The sequence below is a fragment of the Notechis scutatus genome, chromosome 9 (genome assembly GCF_049901735.1).
Source record: "Notechis scutatus isolate UNSWTSFEM ecotype Mainland chromosome 9, rNotScu1.2, whole genome shotgun sequence".
In the NCBI taxonomy this organism is placed as follows: Eukaryota; Metazoa; Chordata; class Lepidosauria; order Squamata; family Elapidae; genus Notechis; species Notechis scutatus.
Window position 1 is genome coordinate 6,097,802 of NC_142017.1, and position 21,888 is coordinate 6,119,689.

General features: G+C 45.6%; 1 protein-coding gene and 1 long non-coding RNA gene across 2 annotated transcripts; one reads left to right on the top strand and one right to left on the bottom strand.

Moving 5' to 3' along the window:
• Positions 1 to 59: 59 nt before the first annotated feature.
• Positions 60 to 21,157, bottom strand: HEATR3 (HEAT repeat containing 3). The gene is made up of 15 exons (XM_087971479.1): positions 20,918 to 21,157; positions 18,742 to 18,914; positions 17,656 to 17,743; positions 15,366 to 15,478; positions 13,784 to 13,893; positions 11,989 to 12,129; positions 10,973 to 11,229; positions 10,207 to 10,297; positions 8,778 to 8,932; positions 7,989 to 8,071; positions 6,101 to 6,237; positions 4,927 to 5,015; positions 2,724 to 2,867; positions 1,323 to 1,499; positions 60 to 472 (listed from the first exon to the last, which is right to left on the bottom strand). Exons 1-15 carry the CDS (start codon positions 21,047 to 21,049, stop codon positions 344 to 346), a joined length of 2,019 nt encoding a protein of 672 aa, XP_087827605.1. The 5' UTR covers positions 21,050 to 21,157; the 3' UTR covers positions 60 to 343.
• LOC148129814 (uncharacterized) lies at positions 16,587 to 18,980 on the top strand. The gene is made up of 2 exons (XR_015750625.1): positions 16,587 to 16,755; positions 18,616 to 18,980. It is a non-coding gene; the product is annotated as an uncharacterized LOC148129814 (long non-coding RNA).
• Positions 21,158 to 21,888: the final 731 nt, after the last annotated feature.

The window sequence follows — 21,888 nt, forward strand, 5'->3', positions numbered from 1 at the left end:
AAACCTTGAAATATATCATCCAGGAAATCAAATTATTTTGTCCACATTAAGAAAATTGGTACTTCCATTCTAATCTTTTATTTTAGATTGTTTTGCTCATTCTTTTTCTAAGAATGGCAAAACAAAACATTCCGCCACATTTAAGGACAAATTATGACCCTTTGTGGTGTTGAATTCATTTTAGCATTTTTCTCTGCCCTTTCACCCCCTTCAATATAAGACATAATATGAAAAGAATACCACAACCCTTTTCTCCTACTAGCTGTTTTTACAAAGTCCTATAGAATTCATGGTTAAAACATTCCATAAAGGTGTATCAAAAATAGACTTTTCCATCCTATTTCTATTCCAAAACTTTTTTCTTTCTGTCCAACATTTCTTGATAGGCAATAAATCTTCTTAAATTCAGCTTCACGTTGTCTAGAACGCATAGTTGTTCTGTGTTGTACTGTCCTCTGCCTTCTTTTCGCATCTGCAGTTAAAAAAATGAAATGTGGAAGCTCTAAATGAGCTGAACACTCATGAATAGCGATAGTTTTTTGTTTATTGTCACTGCACCTTGTACAACTAAATACCATCTTCAGTGTACATTATGACTGAAAACAAACACAAACACACATCCTTCACATTCTATACACTGAATGGAAAACCCTGATGATGCATTAATATTGCATTGTATAGTAAAATTCAACAGAGCTACTGTCCTGGGATAGAAGCCTATTTGTCCTTGTTTTTATTATCCTGTACCGTCTGCCAGATGATAATGGTTAAAAAAAAAAAAGGGTTCCCAGGATGAGATGGATCTTTGAGGATGTTTTGGACTTTCTTAAGGCAGCGGGAGCTATAAAGCTCTTCCAAAGAGGGGAGAGGGCAACCCATAGTCCTCTGGGCAATAACGTTAGCCCTCTGGAGTGCTGTCCTATCTGCCACTGTGCAATTGGCAAACCATACAGTAGATTAGATTAGATAGATAGATACACACACACGCACATACATAGGCAGGCAGGAAGGCAAGCTAAATTTGTTACCCCAGGAAATAAAACAGAAACAATTCCCATAATCTGCCTGTTTCTACATCCAACTTTCTACTAAAAAAAATCACATCAAAGTTGTCAGTGACAAAAAGTCTAGCCATCCCATTTCAAAATGCACTGCTAAAACCACGAGAACTAGTAACGTGGGTATTTTAAAATAAAGCCGATGTTGGGGATTTTCAGGAAATCAATGAATGAATGCAACTGGGCGAGAAAAGTCAGCTGTTTAACCCTAAAGCATTTTAGCCCTCCATCTTCTCCCCATTCACTAGGAAACCGCATGCTTACCCGTGACTTGAAAACCGGCTGGAATTCCTTAAGAGCGTAAAGCAATTTAATTTCCTCCGCTGCCCTTTCCGCTTCTTTGCCATCGGCAAAGACGTCGAAGAGGGCGTCCAAAGCTTCTCCCACCACCACAAGGGAAGCGTCTTTCGTTGCAACATTGAGGAGGAATTTTCCGATGTTCTGGAACGACAAAAGAAATGCCGAATCCAAAGGGAAAAAACAGAACAACAGAGCTGGAAGGGACCTTGGAGGTCTTCTAGCCCAACCCCCTCCCCAAGTAGGAGACGCTATACCAGTGGTGGCTTACCTTTTCGGCACCAAATGCCCAAAGCGCGTGTGAGTGCATGCATCGCCAAAATGCAATGCGCGCACATCCCTCATGCATGCACCCACAACCTCTGTGCATGCACCCCACCCCATGCATGCACTCCATGCCTGTGCATGCCCCCCTGCATGTGTAGCAGAGACCCGAAGACCAGCTGACCAGCGGGAGGCGTGTGTGCATGTGTGGCAGAGCTGAGCTGGGGCGACGGTTTGCATGCCCAGAGGGCTCTGCATGCCGCCTCTGGCACGCGTGTCATAGGTTTGCCATCCTGGCCCTATAGGATTTCGGACAAATGGTTGCCCAATCTCCTGCAGTGTTGGAGCACCCACAACTTCTGAAGGGAAGCCATTCCACTGGTTGATTGTTCTCACTGTCAGGAAATGTCTCCTTAGTTCTAGGTCGCTTCTCTCCTTGGTTAGTTTCCATCCATTACCTTCCAAGCAACTGACATCCCCGTTATGAGCAAGATGACAACTGACTTTACCTTGAGGTTGGAGCCAGGGGAAGCTGGTTGCCGGAGCGTGCTGCAGCAGCTCCTCTTGGATTTGTTTTATCAATTTTTAGTACTCCCACTGGATCCTTTTTATTTAAATAATATTTTCCGGAGAAGATAACAGCATAGGACACCAATTGTTGGGGGGCAATATGCTGACTCCGTAAACCGCTGAGAGAGGGCTGTAAAGCACTATAAAGCGGTATATAAGTCGAAGTGCTATTGCCATAGATCACAACACAGACAAAAGTTTTTGTTTTGCTGAGGACTAACAAGGCATGGGGAAAAGAAAGAAACGCCATGGCACTAGCCCAGGATCTCTCCCACCAGTGAAGACTGCAAAACCACCAAGAACTGAGGAGCACTTCGCTGGAAGAGATCTGTTATGTAAAACGAACCACCACCACCCTCCGTTTCCAACCATCTTGAGAAGTTAGAACGGGACCTGCAAAGAGATCTGACAAAACTCCAGATATTAGACTTTCCTGATCTAGTGGGGGAGGAGAAAAATGACGGCCAAGATTTTTTTTTCACGAACAACTAAGCCAGTTACAGCTGATTTGGAGACCGTGATAAAAGACTTTACCTTGAGTGTCTCGGTGATGCCTTCCACTTTGGCGAGCACACTCCCAGCAATTCCCAAAATGCTAACCACATTGATTCGGACGCTAATGTTTGTGCTCTGAATTCCGGTGTCACACAGACTCATCAGCTGCTCCGGGTTCATCGACTGTTTTAACAGAAGAGGGGGGGGGGATCACAGAGAGTCAAACATCTGTTTGGCCAACTCCAAACCTGGAGCCCTCCAGATGGGCAGGGATTGCAATTCCCCCGAGAGCCACTTTGGGAATTTACAATCCCAGTGTAACTGGGGAAGCTGTTTTGGTTGGAGGAATATTTTCGTTTCGAGTGAAAAACAAAAGGGTCATGGCACAGGCTGGTGGTCAAACCACGTCATATGCTTTTAAGAAGTCATCCACAAGCATGAGCAGGAATAAAATATATTTACAGAATACAGAATAACAGAGTTGGAAGGGATCTTGGAAGTGTTTCAATCTAACCCCCACCCCACCACTTATGCCATTCCAGACAAAAGTCCAATCTCTTTTTGAAAAACTTCCAACGATGGAGCATTCACAACTTCTACAGGCAAGTTGTTCCACTGGTTAATTGTTCTCATGGTCAGGAATTTTCTCCTTATCTCTAATTTGATATAATTCACTATATAAAATCATACGTTGCAATGTCCTACCTGTCAATGAATACTTCAGCTTCAACCATAACAACACTAGAGCAAACAATAGATACAAACTCAAGGTAAACCGGACCAAACTTGATTGCAGGAAATACAACTTCAGCAACAGAGTGGTCAATGTCTGGAATACTCTACCTGACTCTGTTGTTATATCCTCTAACCCCAAAAACTTCAACCTTAGACTGTCCACTATTGACCTCACCCCTTTCCTAAAAGGTCTGTAGGGGGCGTGCATAAGCGCACCAACGTGCCTACCGTCCCTGTCCTATTGTTTCTTTTATATTTTTTATTTTTCTTATATGTATCCATGTATTCATAACTATGCTTTTACTTATACCTATTATCTTGTAAGCAACTGATAAAAATAAATAAATAAATAAAATTTGGTTCTTCCCTTGAACCAACCTATATATTTTAATTATATTTATTGTATGCATTTCTTTTTATTTACACAAAAATATTCTGCCTGTGTTCAGAGGCATTATTTCCCAGTCCTACTTCAGGTGCAGCACTATACAGACAGGTCTAGGGTAAATTACACACCAGTATAATGTGTGAAACCACACCTCGGGGCTTAAGACGACCGTCAAATTAGAATGCTAGGGTTTGTACAACAAACCATGGTTTAAAAATTCCATGTTAGTATGAAACAAGAGTCTATAGTTTAGATTATGGCTTAATGTGCTGGATTCAGACAACACGAAACTATGATTTATTCAACAAGGCATCATTAAAGAAGCTAAGTTTGAACCATCTTTTGGTTTATTGTTTCTTGCAAACGGATCCTATCTCTGCATGATGAAGCCATAAAGGTAAAGGTAAAAGTTCCTCTCGCACATACATGCTACTCGTTTCCGGCTCTAGGGGGCGGTGCTCATCTCCATTACAAAGCCGAAGAGCCAGCGCTGTCCAAAGACGTCTCCGTGGTCGTGTGGCCGGCAGGACTAAACCCCAGAAGGTGCACGGAACGCTGTTAACTTCCCACCAAAGAGGTCCCTATTTTCCTACTTGCATTTTTACATGCTTTTGAACTGTTAGGTTGGCAGAAGCTGGGACAAATAATGGGAGCTCACTCCGTTACACAGCACTAAGGATTCGAACCGCTGACCGTTTTCATCGACAAACTCAGTGTCTTAGCCTCTGAGCCATACTCCTGTCCTAAATCCCTTCAGAACTAGTGGCTCTGACCCCCTTCCTATTTAACTTAAAAGATCTTCAAGAAATTGCAGATGTGCACAATTTTAACCACTTCATATCACGTGCATGTTCTATAATCAGATTGTGAAAACTTTCTCTATTCCTGTCAGAAGCACCTTCAAATGAGAGATTAAAACCTTCAATCCTGAGCAAATAGAACAGGCCATTAGAAATATAGCACATGTAAAAAACGTATGTGAAATAAGTAGGATTAAAACCAAATGACATTCGCCCAGTATCTGGCCAGGTTGGCAGCATTTTCTCCCGCCAGCATGTGGTTTTCCACCATACATGTGGAAACTCTGATATTAGAGGCCAACATGTCCAGAAAACTCACCTGAGGTATATTATTGGATGCCAACATTTGCAAAAGAGCTCGCAACGCACTGGTGACGGCTTCTAGAAACTCCGCTTCTTTGGAAAATTCTGTCCAAAAATAAAAGAGCACATTTTCTTTGAGCTCAAAACACCAGTGATACAGGCAATCCTCAACTTATGACCACAATGGAGCCCCAGGTTGATATTGCTAAGTGAGAAATTTGTTTAGTGTTTTTCAACCTCAGCAACTTTTAAGATATATAGAGTTCAACTTCCAGAATTCCTTAACCTCCAGGCTGACTAAGGAATTCTGGAAGTTGAAGTCCAGCCATCTTCAAGTTCAGAGACACTGGTTCAAGGCTCCAGATTAAAAACTGGAGGACCATGAATTGTTAAGGTTAAGGTAAAGGTTCCCCTCGCGCATCTGTGCTAGTCATTTCCAGCTCAAGGGGGCAGTGCTCCTCTCCATTACAAAGCCGAAGAGCCAGTGCTGTCCAAAGACGTCTCCGTGGTCATGTGGCTGGCATGATTAAACGCCTTCAAAGGCGCACGGAACGCCGTTACCTTCCCACCAAAGTGGTCCCTATTTTTCTACTTGCATTTTTTATGTGCTTTCTAACTGTTGGGTTGGCAGAAGCTGGGACAAGGAACGGGAGCTCAACTCCATTACGCGGCGCTAGGGATTCAAACCGCCGAACTGCCGACCTTTCTGATCGACAAGCTCAGCGTCTTAGCCAGTGAGCCACCCCATCCCCCATGAATTCTAGTCTTCTCTTTGGCATGAATACCAGCTCGGTGACTTGGGCTAGTCCCTCCCGACATCCCCAAGAAGGTAGCAAGAGGCCGCCATTTCTGAAAAACGCTGCCCCCCGCCCCAAAAAACCCACGGAGAGTTGTCCTGGCAAGATTCAAAACTGATTCAAAGGCCTCAGGCAATGACATGGCAGGCCAGGAGGCCAACTGCAACATATATTCCCTCATGCCTTCCTTAAATAAATAAGCCTGCTCTCCAGGGGCCTACAAAGACAAAACAGCAGGAAGCCCACTCATTAAAAGGTAGAGAGATCGAGTAGCCGGTGCAATTAGCAGAAGGATTGGGAAGGATGAGCAACAGAGGCAGCGGGGAAGAACGACTCCTACCAAGCTGGAAGGAGCCTAAAAAAAAATAATAATAATCAAAGCCTGAAGCAAACCTGGCTGAGAAAAAATTAATTGAGACAGGTGCTGTGAGAGGGATTGAAGCACCGACGGGCCCCCCAGGCTATCCACATCCGACACCAGTAAGATGCTGTGAAGGCAGGTTAGCGCTCTGCACTGGATCATGTTCAACCTGGAAGAAAACAGAATGAAGTCCAGACTGGGGATGAAGTCTCCCTCCCATTTTGCTTATTGGTTAAGAAAACACCCAAGAAAGTGGAGCTGCCTTGGTCCATCAGCTGGCCTTTTTTTTTTAGGGTTCTGAAGATTCTGAAGGCCGAGATTTGAGGGCGAGGGATCGGGGAATCGTTTAGGTCCATGATGGCGAACCGATGGCACGCGAGCCACAGCCAAACTTACCTGCACTGCGCATGTGCGCTGCTCCCAGCTGATTTTTGGCCCGTTTTGAGGCCATTATCGCCCTCCCAAAGACTCGAGGGAAGCCTCTGCAACCTCAGGAGGCCGAAAAACAGGCCCGTTTCGACACTTCTGGTATTTCCGGAAGTCCCATGTCTCGGCCTCCCGAGGCTGCAAAAGCTTTCCTCGAGCCTCCGGGAGGGCAAAAACGGCCTCAAAGGGGCCGAAAATCAGCTGGGAGCAGCGCACGCATGCGCAGTGCAGGTAAGGGGGCAGGGCGGGGGTGTTGCGTGCGCATGCACGGGGGGCACATTGCATTGCGGGTGCCAGCACATGCGCACGCTATCGCACTCACACGCATTTTTTGGCACACTGTGACATAAAGGTTCGCCATCACTGCTATAAGTTCTGCATCATTTTTCTAGTCCCAATGTTAGCTGAGATCGGTGATTCTCAACCTTGGCAACTTTAAGAAGGGTGAATACCCCACCCAGCCATGCTGGAATTCTTAGAATAGAATGAGCTGGAAGGGACCTTGGAGGTCTTCTAGTCCAGCCTCCTATACCATTTTAGATAAGTAACTGTCTCTAGCCTCTTCTTAAAATCCTCCAGGGATGGAGCACCCATGATTTCTGGTGGCAAGCTGTTCCACTGGTTAATTGTCCTCAAGGTTTGGAAGTTTCTCCTTAATTCCAGGTTGCTTCTCTCTTTGATTACTTTCCAACCATTGTCCTGCCCTCTGGTGCTTGGGAAAATAATTTGAACCCCTCTTCTTTGTGGCAGTCTCTGAAATACTGGAATATTGGTCTCATGTCACCCCTACGTCTTCTTTTCTTTAGACTAGCCAAACCAAAATTCCGGGAGTTGACGTCCATCCCTCCTAAAGCTGCCAAGGTTGAGAAATATTGGCCTAGACAGATTAACAGAGTATTTGAGCCTCAGTGGCGCAGTGGTTAGACAGCAGGACTTCAGGTTACTTCTGCTGACTGCCAGCTGCCTGCAATTTGGCAGTTCAAATCCCACCAGGCTCAAGGTTGATTCAGCCTTCCATGCTTCCGAGGTGGGTAGGAGATTTGAACGGCCAAATTTCAGGCAGCCAGCAGTCAGCAGAAGTAGCCTGCAGTTCTGCACTCTAACCACTGCAAGAGGCTGACTCTGTAAACCACTTAGAGAGGGCTGTAAAGCACTGTGAAGTGGTATATAAGTCTAAGTGCTATTGCCCTCCCTCCCGCTTTCCCTTCCTCCTCCCTTCCTTGCTGGCACAATCCTTAAAATGCAATATTTCAGGCTGATTCTGCCCACTTTCTGGAGTTTAATTCTCACTGGCTCCAGGTTGACTCAGCCTTCCATCCTTCCGTGGTCGATAAAATGAGTACCCAGATTGTTGGGGCAAGAGGCTGACTCTGTAAACCGCTTAAAGAGGGCTGTAAAAGCACTGTAAAGCAGTATATAAATTTAAATGCTATTGTTATTGCTATTCTCCTAAGGAGGAGGTAACGAGGAATCAAATCAGAACAAGTCACTTACTTTTTAATCAGAGGCTTCCAAGATGGATGTTTCATACAGATATCAAGAGTAACTCCACAAGGGAAAACAGTTTTTTCCAGGATCTGCACAAAGCAAAGAACAGCTGTGGGTCATTGTCAAGGTTCAAAGAAGGACTACAGGCCCCAATTCTTAGAAGAGCACAACATCTCCACAACATGGGGAAGTAACCTCTAGTTTCTGAGACCATCACATTCCTTTAACTTATTTTAAAGGTTATGATCCTTTCTTGTGAAACTGCAAAGGTGTCTTCAAAGTCCTTTGGCCCCCCGTTCCTTCATGCTTCATTGCCACCCCAAATCTCAGTTTTTGTTTTTTTTTGGTGAGACATTGGGAGACTATGACCTGATTCACCCATCATCCTAAACCAGGGGTGTCCAACCTTGGCAACTTTAAGACTTGTGGACTTCAACTCCCAGAATTCCTCAGCCAGCTTTGCTGGCTGAGGAATTCTGGGAGTTGAAGTCCACAAGTCTTAAAGTTGCCAAGGTTGGACACCCCTGTCCTAAACCTTAGTGTTCTGCCACCTGAGCCAACGTATCTGAAGGGCACCAAGACGGAGAAGAGAAAGGAAGTCTACTGTAGTGCGTGACCTCCACCCTTCGCTTGCAATCCACATTTTAAGGCTTAGCGTGTGGTGTGAACTCAGCCAACGGTGAGCTATTCAAGGAACCCTAATGGAGTAAATTCCAATCGCAGGTTTGGGAAATAGAAAACCGCTTTTGGAAAACCCAGAGGTTTGTCGTCTGAAGTCAAGGAAGAGCTGGTGACCTTCTTTGGGATTAACTGGTTGACCAGGGCGGTGTGAATTTCAGCTGAAAGGCACAGCGGAGAAAGGAGCTTTCCTTCTTCTTCGTAGCTGTTATCCAGGAAGGCATCGCTTTCGTCGCTGCTCGATAACTCTTCCCATTCTTCGTCTGAGGCATCTGGAAATAAAAGCCCAGGCGTCAACACCCCAAAGGAAGTGCAACAACCTTTTTTTTGTATGCCGCCATCTTGAATTCCTCAGATGCCAACCTCTCAACCAAATACCAGTTCTTTGGTTGCCGTGCTACAAAGGTTATAGATGCAACCATTATGAAAAAACCTTCTTTTGATGTGGATGGTTGCGATAAGCATGAAGGTGTAAGCCAAAACCATTTGGGCAGCATTCACACAATGCATGATCTGCTACCCAACAGACTGGGTTCACACAACATGCAAAGACCCAAGAGATTCACCACAATTCAACTGACCTAGCTTTACATCATCATCTTCTTCATTTAATGACCCCATAATCCCTTGCGGGATGGAGTCTGGCCAACTAAATGGAACTAGCAGTGTTTTAATGTCCGGATGCCCTTCCTATTGCCAATGTGGAGTTTTGTTCAGCAGATATATTCTCAGTATGACCAGAGAGACAAATATCTGCCTCTACCTAGGATCAAACTCACAGGTTCCTGATTGTGAGGCGAGAGCTCCACTACCTCTAGGCCACTGTACCACTCCAACTGATCCAGCTTTACAGGTGTGTATAGAAATTAGTTCACACAACATGCAAAGACCCAAGAGCTTCACCACAATTCAACTGACCCAGCTTTACAAGTGTGTATACACTTAGTAGGGCTTTAACGATTCCACTGGGCCTTTAACCAAGATCAAAAGTTTCTGGTGGCCATCCGTGGCATTTCCATTCAGAGTAGAGTAGAGTAGAGTAGAGTAGAGTAGAGTAGAGTAGAGTAGAGTAGAGTAGAATAGAGAGTAGAATGGAATAGAATATAATGGAATGGAATGGAACAGAACAGAATTGAATTCTTTTATTGGCCAAATGTGATTGGACACACAAGGAATTTGTCTTGGTGCAAATGCTCTCAGTGTACATACAAGAAAAGATACATTCGTCAAGAGTCAGGAATCATAAGGTACGACACTTAATGATAGTCGTAGGGTACAATAAGCAATCAAATGACACTAGGAAACAGTCAATATAAATCGTAAGGATACAGTGGAGTAAGACTTTATGTCTTACTCCACTGCCACAGTCCGTGGATTTGGGGTGTGGAACAAAAACTGTGATATAAATAACCTCCTTAAGTACCATGTATTAAAACAGCTGACCAAGTTGAGGAAAACCACATTTGTTTTATTTATTGACTGATCCAACTTCTACTGCCCGCTTCACCTAAGTGCCCAGCTTACTTCACCCGAGCCACAGATATACCTTCGTTGCAGCACATGTTGACAATGATTTCCAGGGCGGTTTGTTGAGCCAGAAGTAACCCACTCGCCTGCTTCAACTCCTGTTGGCTGCGCTGGGAAGCAAAGAATGAAGAGAAGAGCAACAAAGAGGATTGGGGATTGGAGGCTAAAACATAAAAAAAAATGGTTGCTGGAACAGGCTACGTCTAGTCTAGTGAAAAGAAGGACTAGGGGAGACATGATAGCAGTGTTCCAATATCTAAGGGGCATCCCCAAAGAAGAAGGAGTCAAGTTATTCTCCAAAGCACCTGAGGGCAGGATAAGAAGCAATGGGTGGAAATTAATCAAGGAGAGAAGTAACCTAGAGCTAAAGAGAAATTTTCTGACAGTTAGAACAATTAATCAGTGGAATAATTTGCCTCCAGATAGCTGGAGTTTTGTAGCTGAAACAAAATACTTTCTCCTGGGAACCAAGGACATTCCCACAGGTGGTCGGAGAGAGGAGGAGCGAAGTTACCAGGCAACTGGACAGTACCTAACTGGACCATGTGACGGATTATTTGGGGAAAGGAGAAAACTGTTACCTTTAATTAGGTGAAAACCGCGGGAACATTCACCAGCTTGTGCCAATATGATATATGACAACCAATAAAACTATTCTTTGAGGAATCTACCTGCTTTGGAGTTTCATTCGCTATGGGTGCATTACTTGGAACACTGACATTTTGTCTTATCCTCATAAATCAACCCCCGTTGCTCCATTTTGAAAGAACGGATCAGCCTCTTACTGGCAGTAGATCCAACAGGTCCTTCTCTCCTTGGGCGATCCGTCCAGATTCTTCTTCCATGCTATCCTCGACGCTTCCTCCGTTCACTCTGTTTCCTTCAACAGAAGTCTTCAACCTTTCCGTTTCGGCTTCCTTCATCCGAACGACCACCTCTCCGGCATCCAACGCCAGACAGTCTGACAAAATCTTCAGGATGGCGTTGATGGTTCCCGCCTGGCTTCCCGAAGGCACGGTGCTCTTGATGTTCCACGCTACGCCTGAAGCCACGAAAAGAATACGGTAGAGATCAGCTTAGCTAAATCTGATCAGTACAGCCTCTCTTGCACACGAGAGAAAGGGACCACTCCAAACTGCAACCGCAAGAGGATCCTTCACTGTCTTACTTTCTGGAAAATTGTAACACAACTGGCAGTTTAATGCAGGGACGCGGCCTTTGATTTCAAGAAAAGTGCCTTCCATTTCCCTGACTACACAAGTTGACAGTCTACTAGCCAACTTACCAGAACTAAACTAAGTAATTGGCATACTCAACAACTGACAGGCTGAATATTGACCAGGTTCACATGTTGCACCAAGCCAGGATTTGCTAAACAAGCCATCATGGTCGGAAAAGAAAGGCAAAAAATAAAACCTGTTCCGAACAGGCCGTTCTCTACTTTTAGATGGACTCAAACATCAAAGAAACCAATAAGAAATAAAAGTGCACCCGTTAAGCTGTAATGGGTTGGTTCATAAATGGTGAGCTATCTCATGCCAACATCTCATTAAACCAGAAAGGAAGTCCTCACATCATAACTTCCTGAGATATCTGCACCCAACTTCTGATTGGCAGCTTGGACAGGATCTTTCTTCAAAGCCATGCAAGGAATTCCCACAAACCAACCATGGAGTTGTGTCTTTTTTCCCTACATTGTGGCGCATCGTCGCCAAAGCGCAGGGGCAGGCAACTATGACAACTTCACAACCTCTGGACTTTAACTCCCAGAATTCCTGAGCCTGTCATATTGAGTATTTACCTGCCACCAATGTCCGTAAAAGGATATGGTCCATATCTTTCTCCGAGGATAACATGACCATTTCTAGCACCTGGTGCACAGGTGCATCGAAAGACGATAGCAGATCTGGGTTATCTTCTGTCACGGTTTGTAAACAGGATGCTGTACGGGCAGAGAACACGTTTAAATCTAGGCCACAAATCCGAGTTGGAAAGTCATAAATCAACTTCTGTCTATATCTCTGTAGAGATTCTCAGTCCTCCAGGTCATGGTTGTTCCAAAGGTGCTTTTTTCTGGAGACAACTGGACTTTCTTTGGTTTTTCCTTTGAAGACCTTTCGCTTCTCACCCAAGAAGCTTCTTCCGCTCTGACAGGATACAATTTGGGATTGAACACCTTCTGAGTCGTGTGGGAGTAAGAATAGATTTACAGGAAAAACAACTGCAGACTACAAGAATCATTTGCACTACTCAGGTGACCCTGAGGACACAGACAAACCTCCAAGTTGCCTCAACGACCCTCTAAAAGGATGCAAATGACCAGCTGTCTGCAAGGAATATCAATCCTTCCACTCTCCACCATCCTGTCAGGGCTGAAGAAGCTTCTTGGATGAGAAGCGAAACATCTTCAAAGAGAAAAAAAACAAGAAAGTCCAGTTGCCTCCAGAAAAAAGCATCTTTGGGATATCCTTTTTTGTTTCAGAAAAGTATGACCAACAGCTTTAAACTGTTTTTAGTTTACTTTCACTAATGCCCACGTCCATCCTAAGAGTGAAAAATAGTCATTAGTTAACTTTTTTGGTGCTGTTGTAATTTTGGTCACTAAATGAACTATTGTAAGTCCAAGACTACCTGTATTATATAAAACTTTTTTTATATAATTCTCAATATAATTTCCTTTAAATTAATATCATTCTACCATGTGCCACTTTATTTTTTTTCCTAGAGAAAAAGATGAAAAGCAGGATTCGAGTCAATGAAAAACAATTAAATCATCAGAAGGCAACAGGTTTTTTTCCCACTCCTGCTTCGAACTAGAAGCTAAAAATCATAAGACTATGTCGGATTCACTCAATCATGCTTGCAAATTTATCGGAGAAGGAAAAGATGCTGGGAATGGTTAGAGGAAGAAGAAGAAAGGGCAAGCAAAGAACAGGCTGGCTTGATAATATGAAATCTGGTGTCAACTCATAAAATGTTTCTATGGTCTTTTCAGAGTTGCCAACAGAAAGGGAGGGAGAAAGGGGTTTGAAAGAGCAGTGCGGCAGCTTGGAAACCAAAAGTGTATTCCATAAATAGTTTTTCAAAGATAATAACTAGGTGACTGAAGTTTCTGCCAAGCAAATATCTGAGAGCATGATTGATGACTCTTGGCTATGGATGTGTCTCATTGGAAAATATGAATTATGGTACACCCAGGGGATAGGGGGGGAAACCAGGGTCAAGGGTGACAATGAACTGTGTGTCTCAGAGTTGGCTGCACCCAGGCAGTGCCGGACATGTTAACTCCCAATAAATCCTTTTGAAGTTTTGGAAGTTTGGCTCAAGACTCATGATTTAACTGGGGTTACTGCCGGAATCCTGACGTCTGGTAACAAAGTTGAACATCCAGCAATGGAAAGGAGCTGTGTTGGACAAGGTAGCGCGGAGAGCATCTTGCCTATAAAGTCACCAAAAGAGTTGAACATGACTCAACAAACAGCTTCAAAGTACCAATAGCCCCTTCTCTTGGTAAATTATACAAACAGCCTCGTGCCAGCAGGAAAAAACTATAACAAGCCCCTCCAAGCAAAAGGAAAATATCCACCCTTCCTTACCCACGGTGATAGCCAGGTCAACATTTGTATGAAATCTCTTCAGATATTGTAGAACAACATCTAAGCATCCTTCCTTGTTGAATATTGATACGGCTGTAGGGTTGCATTCACTGACAAGAGACATGAAGGAAGATTTAGTCGGCCCATCTCCTAACAGTCCATTGCTTTAAAAGCAAAGATGGCAATCTTCAGTTTTAGAATTGATTGAGCACCGTTCCAAAACGACCCCAAAGAACTGATTTGGAATCCAGATGAGGATAGCAGACCTCTTTGATATTCACGAAGGGAGGCATGGCAGGGGTTTTCCCCGCTGTTCCCCAGGCGTCTATTCAAGTCTGAAAGAAGATGCAGCTGCTTTAATGAGGTCACGCTTCTTAATGCAACCACATCACTTTTCAGTCTTGAACCTTTTTTCCCCTGGGGATGTGGGGAGGGTCACACTTCCTTCTTCCAAACAATGTTTGAAAAATCCACAGCCCCAGCATTAAGTTTCCAATCGAAACTAACTCAACATTTTACACAGTAACAACAGGACACAAAAAAATTAGCTTCTCCCAACTGGGATACACTCATCCTTCCCTAACACACCCGTTTAGTGACATGTGCAATGTTCAAGGTAAAGGTTCCGCTCGCACATACGTGCTAATCGTTTCCAGCTCTAGGGGGCGGTATTCATCTGAAAAAAAAAAGCCTGAAGAGCCAGCGCCATCCAAAGACATCTCCGTGGCCCTCTGGCTGGCATGAGTAAACGCCGAAGGCGCATGGAATGCTGTTCCCTTCCCACCAAAGGTGGTCCCTATTTTTCTACTTGCATTTTTTACATGCTTTCGAACTGCTAGGTTGGCAGAAGCTGGGATAAGTAACAGGAGCTCACTCTGTTATGCGGGCGCTAGGGATTCGAACCGCTGAACTGCCTACCTTTCCGATTGACAAGCTCGGCGTCTTAGCCATTGAGCCACCGCGTCCCTTTTCACGCGCAATGTTTTAAATGTAATGTTTTAACGCGCAATGTTAATGGACTCGTTTTATTTGGAATGCATTTCCACTTTTTTTTTTTTCAAAAGAGGGCTGAGCTCCCCCCATCCCAGCCAATCCCACCAACTGGAAAAGACACGGTCAATGGATTCCGCTCTTTCCAGGCATGATATTCCCCCAAAAAAATCGGGCCAGCCAAGAGACCCCCACCGCGGGCCAGAAATCGCCCGACCGCCGCGCGCCCGCCCGCCGCTCGCCCGCCCGACCGCCGCTTGCCCGACCGCGCGCCCGCCGCTCGCCCGCCCCTCGCACCGCCCGCCGCTCGCACGCCCGCCCGCCCTTTCGCCCGACGCGCGTGCCCGCGCCGCCCGCCCTCCCGACCGCCACTCGCCCGCCCCTCGTCCCGCCCGCCACTCGCCCGCCCCTCGCCCGACCGCCGCTCGCCGCGCCTACGCCCGCCCGCCGCCCGCGCCCACCCGCCCCTCGCGCCGCCCGCACCGAAAATCGAATTCCGATTTTAATCGGAAAATATCATGCCTGTCTTTCCCAAATACCCTCCCCCTCCCGGCTGGCGGTATTTCACAAGAAATTTCACAGCTCTACTGACCAGACATTCCAGAGCAAGTGGACAGCTTCGTTAGCGATGTCTTCAGTATGGTTTTTCTCTGTCTGCTTGTCTTCCTTCAAGGGACTGTTGTTTCTTACAAGTCCCGCCCGGCACTGTTTGAATCAAAGTAGGCCAAAAAAAAGAGAACCAAAATGAGAATAAGGGCATTCTGAAATGGCCCTGATGGGAAGAATGCAAGGTATTTTTGATAGAATAGCCGTGGTGGCGCAGTGGTTAGAATGCAGTACTGCAGGCTAGCTCTGCCCACAGACAGGAGTTCGATCCTGACTGGGTCAAGGTTGACTCAGCCTTCCGTCCTTCCTAGGTTGTTAAACTGAGGACCCAGATTGCTGGGGGCAAGAGGCTGACTCTGTAAACCACTTAAGAGAGGGCTGTGAAGCAGGGTGAAGTGGTAGACAAGTCTAAGGGCTATTGCTATTCCTTCCTTCCTTCCTTCCTTCCTTCTTTCCTTCCTTCCTTCCTTCCTTCCTTCCTTCCTTCCTTCCTTTCCTTCTTGGTACAATGGTTAGAATGCAGTATTGCAGGTTCTGCCCATAGCCAGCAGTTCAATCCTGACTGGCTCCAGGTTGACTCAGCCTTCCATCCTTCCAAGGTTGTTAAACTGAGGACCCAGATTGTTGGGGCCAAGAGGCTGACTCTGTAAACCACTTAAGAGAGGGCTGTGAAGCAGGGTGAAGTGGTAGACAAGTCTAAAGGCTATTGCTATTCCTTCCTTCCTTCCTTCCTTCCTTTCCTTTCCTTTCCTTTCCTTTCCTTTCCTTTCCTTTCCTTTCCTTTCCTTTCCTTTCCTTCCTTCCTTCCTTCCTTCCTTCCTTCCTTCCTTCCTTCCTTCCTTCCTTCCTTCTTGGTACAATGGTTAGAATGCAGTATTGCAGGTTCTGCCCACAGCCAGCAGTTCAATCCTGATTGGCTCCAGGTTGACTCAGCCTTCCATCCTTCCGAGGTTGTTAAAATGAGGACCCAGATTGTTATGGGGCAAGAGGCTGACTCTGTAAACCGCTTAGAGAGGGCTGTAAATCACTATGAAGTGGCATCCCTGTCCTATTGTTTCTTTTATTTATTTTTATTTTTCTTATATGTTTCATAACAATGTTTTTACTTATACCTATTATCTTGTAAGAAATTGGCAAAAATAAATAACTAAATAAATATAAAATCTAAGTACTAGTCTAAGTGCTCTCCTTGCTTCCACAGATCTCTTCCTAGTTCATTCATTCTTCCAAGGACTTTCTGGATACCAGTTACTACAGGCCCATGATGGTAAACCTATGGCACGCATGCCAGAGGTGGCACACAGAGCCCTCTCTCCGGGCATGCGAACCGTCGCCCCAGCTCAGCTCTGTTGTGCTTGCGCATGCACCTCCCATTGGTCAGTGGTCTTTGGGTCTCTGCCGTGCATGCATGGGGGTTGCATGTGTGGGGATGTGTGCATGCACTGGGGGCATCTCCATGTGCAGGAGATGCATGCACATTTCATTTTGGCAATGCACATGCACATACTTTGGGCACTCGGTGCCCAAAAGTTTAGCCATCACTGCTATTGGTTATTTCATCCATCACTTTAAACTCAAGGGAGGTTGTTTCTTTCTTCCTCAGAGTCTATTGAATGAACCTAACTATTCTGGCTTGTCAGCTGTGGTTGACAGTTTAGCGTAACTGGTGAATTCAGCCAACTGTCGCTATGATTTATTATCACTTGGCAGGCAGGCAACATAATCTAATCAACGTTAGGAGGTCTTGAAAAGCAAAGCCTGGACAAACCTAGCTACTGAATAGTCTGCACTAGAAAGCCTGTACAGTAAGTTGAGGCTAGTAGCACAGTATCCGAGCTCATTAAAGCAGCTTCCTCTTTTTCAGGTTTCCACTGAAGTCTGAAATAAGAGAGGGCCGCTTTAAAGATAAGCTGCACTCATGGATTACAGAACATCTTTCGCTGCATGCACAGATCTGTGGATGCCCATTCTAATCTTGTATTTGCTCTGAACTGGTTGGCTTTAGGGAAACATTTCATTGTTCTCAAATATTCCTCAACACTTTTTGTTCATTTTAGTTCATACACGTTCTGTAACGAGTAGGTACGTGAGCACAGCATCTCTTTAAAGTAGCCATTTCTTTCTTTTTTCCCCCGAAAAAGAGGCAGCTGCTTTAATAAGTCTTTTTGTTTTTGTAGCAGAAAAAAAAATAGGCTCCTTTAAGAGAGGTTGTGTTCAGCCTCCTGTATATTCCAAAGTGCTTCTGCGGCCTTATTTTCAAAGCACACGCAACATACCTCCTTCAATAAAGCAACAAGAGGAGTCATGATGTCTTTAGCGACCATATCGTTGCAAACTTCAAATCCTCCACAGGCACTGAGGTTCCTGCAACGAAGCCAAATTTATTCCACATGAGTTTGCTAGGTTGTTTTTAACCAGGCATTCATAAAGGCTTTGCAAGATAAGGGATAAATCACAACACAAGCAATGATGAAAATGATACCATCCAAACAATCAAAACATGTCCGAAAGTTTTGAGATTTTTTTTTACTGCTGAATTGGGGGGAGGGGGGGATCTTATTGGGAAGAAATCCCTAGAAACCAGGATGAGAAACATAGGTTCGATCTTGTTGATTTGTGTAGGTCAGGAAGTTTCAAACCAAGAGAACTATACGAAGAGAAAGGGCAGAAATTATAATGGGATGTGGGAATGATAGTAGAATAGAATAGAATAGAATAGAATAGAATAGAATAGAATAGAATAGAATTCTTTATTGGCCAAGTGCGACTGGACACACAAGGAATTTGTCTTGGTGCAAATGCTCTCGGTAGTACATAAAAGAAAAGATACATTAGTCAAGAGTCAAGAATCATCAGGTACAACACTTAATAATAGTCACAAGGCAATCAAATTATAAGCAATCAAATCATACTAGGAAACAGTCAATATAAATCGTAAGGATACAAGTGACAAAGTTACAGTCATACAGTCACAAGTGGGAGGGGATGGGTGATAAGGAGTGATGAGAAGGTTAATAGTAATAGTAGTGCAGACTTAGTAAATAGTTGGACAGTGTTGAGGGAATTATTTGTTTAGCAGAGTGATGGCGTTTGGGGGGAAAAACTGTCCTTGTGTCTAGTTGTTCTGGTGTGCAGTGCTTTATAGCATCGTTTTGAGGGAAGGAGTTGAAACTATTTATGTCCGGGATGTGAGGGGTCTGTAAGTATTTTCACAGCCCTCTTTTTGACTTGTTCAGTATGCAGGTCCCAAAGAGGACGCCATACAGGACTCATGCAGCATGAAGGACGCCAAAGAGCCTTTCTAAATTTTGCCCTGAAGCATCCTTTTTCCTCTGACCTTCTGTCTACCATCCACCACTCACCGGAGAGCTCCTGCCGCCGTCTCCCGAACCACTACGCTTGGATCCAGCAGCAACGGACCCAGCCGCCGAACCACGTCTTGCTGCACAAAAGCTGGGATCGTTTGTTGCTGTTGCAACATCTTGGAAATGTTGGCGCAAGCGAATTCACGCACGTCGGCATTGGGGTGCTGGAGCTAGAAAAACAGAGAGAAGGGGAGGCAGGTACAGAGAATAAACAGAATGATTTAAGTTTTTCAACAGAAGGCATATTTGTCACTCAGAGTTGAAAGGAGAGAGGTCCTTGATCCTCGTCTAAAATAGCTTTGACTAGCGCGTTTTCTTGCAGACATTTCACAACCCAACTAGGTAACCTCATCAGCGCTAGTTGGATTAACCTAAAAGGACACTTCCTTCTAGCACTGATGATGTTACCTAGTTGGGTAATGAAATGCCTGCAATAAAACCACCAAACTTAGAGAACGCCAACGACCCCTCCTCATGACTAAGTTCACTTTGAAGATTTCTGAAAGTCCTCCCAGCAGGATTAAAATCTATGCGCACCCTCCTGGGCAGGTGCAGAGTGCATGTCCTCCACCTCAGATGCAAACACACGCTATTTTAGCTGGGTGGCTTCCAATTCTCACCCATTGCTGCACGACATTCCTGAATTTTTCCCACACCCTTAAAATCCCTACGTTCCTTCTCTTAAAAATCTCACTTGTAGAAATACCCCTTGCCCATCCCACAAATGCACCCTGCTCTTCGGTGGCCCCTCTACCCTACAACTCATTACCTAATTCTTGGTCCACTCAGAATTCAGCAATCTCCTTTGAGGATGTCCAGAAGCGCACTGGCAATTATTTTCCCAAGGAGCCTGCAACCCTGCTTGCCATTTGCAATACCCTATTTTCCCTCCTGGTTTGCCAGTACCCCCAGCTTGCCCCCACACAGCCCAAGTAACAAAATAAAAGACCTGGAGGGAACCTTGGAGGTCTTCTAGTCCAGCCCCCCTGCTCAAGCAGGAGACACTATACCATTTCAGACAAGTGGTTGTCCAGTTTCTTCTTAAAAGCCTCCAGCGATGGAGCATTTCTGGAGTCAATTTGTTCTGCTGATTAATTGTTCTGTCAGGAAATTCCTCCTTAGTTCTAAGTTGTTTCTCTCCTTGGTTAGTTCCCACCCATTGCTTCTTGTCCTGCCCTCAGGTGCTTTGGAGAATAGCTTGACTCCCTCTTCTTTGGGGCAGCCCCTGGGATATTGGAGCATTGCTATCCATGTCATCCTTTGGTCCTTCTCTTCATCAGACTAGACATACCCAGTTCCTGCAAACTGTTCTTCCTATGTTTTAGCCTCCAGTCCCCTCATCATTCTGGTTGCTCTTCTCTGCATTCTTTCTCAACATCTTTTTTTTTTTTTTTTACATCGTGGCAACCAAAAGGGGATGCAGTACTCTAGGTGTGGCCTTACTAAGGCTTTATAGTGTTATTAGTATCTCACCTGATCTTGATGGTATCCCTCTGTTAATGTAGCACACCCCTCCTCTCTTTCCCTGATGCCTGACCCTTCCCCAGGCTAGAACAGAATAGGGAATAGGAATAAAATAGCACCTGGAAGGGGCCTTAGAGGTCTTCTAGTCCAGCCCCCTGCTCCACCTATCTACCCTCTAGGAGAAGGGACTGTCTCTAGTCTCTTCTTAAAAGCCTCCAGGGACGGAGCACCCACAATTTCTGGAGGCAAGCTGTTCCACTGATTAATTGTTCTCGCTGTCAATCAATCAGAACAGAGCTGGAAAGGGCCTTTGGAGGTCTTCTAGTCCAGCCCCCTGCTCCAGCAGGAGAACCTATCTACCACCTAGAAGGGACTGTCTCTAGTCTCTTCTTCAAAGCCTCCAGGGACGGAGCACCCACAATTTCTGGAGGCAAGCTGTTCCACTGATTAATTGTTCTCGCTGTCAATCAATCAGAACAGAGCTGGAAAGGACCTCTGGAGATCGTCTAGTCCAGCCCCCTTGTCCAGCAGGAGAACCTATCTACCACCTAGGAGAAGGGACTGTCTCTAGTCTCTTCTTCAAAGCCTCCAGGGACGGAGCCCCCACGATTTCTGGAGCCAAGCGCGGCTCCCCCATCTCCTCCCCATCTCCTCCCCATCGGTGGGCGACCCGGGCCGGGCGGGAGGCGCCTCAACCTCTCTGCCTTGCCTTCTCCAGCAGCTCGGCGGCCGGGGAGCTTCCCTCGTCTTCTCCCGCTTCGGCTCCGGCCGCTTGCTCGCTCAGGCTCCCGGCTGGAGCGAAGGCCGGCGGGCGAAAGCGCCGGGCCTTGGTCTTGCCCATGGTCCCAACCGCTTCTTCTTGCACCCGGGTCGGGCAATTGGGCTGGCCGTCTTCCCCGCCACCCCGCCAAACCCCACGTGTGCGGCTGGGGCGCAGGCGCCGCTCTCCGCCCCGGATGCAGGCGGGGAAAGGGGGCCTTGCCTGGCGGAAGGGGCTGGGAGGAGGGAAGGGGGCGGGTGGGGTCTCCGCGGGTCTCTTTCCCCGGACGCCCCTGCGTGGCATTTCCCCCACCACCCACCACCACCACCCGGGCGGGAAGGCGATCGGGGGCCGCAGCGCGCTCAGCTCGCCCTCCTGGCGCGATCGAAGAGAAGAAGAAGAAGAGAATGGAATAATACAGGGGTCTCCAACCTTGTCAACTTTAAGCCTGGCGGACTTCAACTCCCAGAATTCCCCAGCCAGCTTTGCTGGCTGGGGAATTCTGGGAGTTGAAGTCTGCCAGGCTTAAAGTTGCCAAGGTTGGAGACCCCTGGAATAATAGATTGGGATAGGATAGGATAAGAGATTGGGATGAAGAATGGAATGGAATGGAATATGAAATAGACTAGAAGAACAGAACAGAACAAGATATAGAATAAGGAATAGAATAGGATAGAACAGAAGAACAGCACAGAACAAGATATAGAATAAAATAAGAATAGAATAGAATAGAATAGAATAGAATATAGAATAGAATAGAATAGAACAGAAGAACAGAACAGAATAAGATATAGAATAAAAGAAGAAGAATAGAATATGGAATTGAATTGAATATTGGAATGAAGAATAGAATAGCATAACATAGAACAGAATAGAATAGCATAGAACAGAACAGAATAGAATAGAATAGGGAATTTAAT

Bases quoted from the DNA above. Each gene is read 5' to 3' on its own strand.
- HEATR3 (XM_087971479.1), bottom strand. From the start codon at position 21,049: ATGGGCAAGACCAAGGCCCGGCGCTTTCGCCCGCCGGCCTTCGCTCCA. The intron at 8,072-8,777 runs GTCACCAGCTCT...TGCTTTGTGCAG, and splicing joins ACCAGTTAATCCCAAAGAAG to ATCCTGGAAAAAACTGTTTT. The intron at 6,238-7,988 runs GTAAGTGACTTG...GTTTTCTTCCAG, and splicing joins TGGAAGCCTCTGATTAAAAA to GTTGAACATGATCCAGTGCA.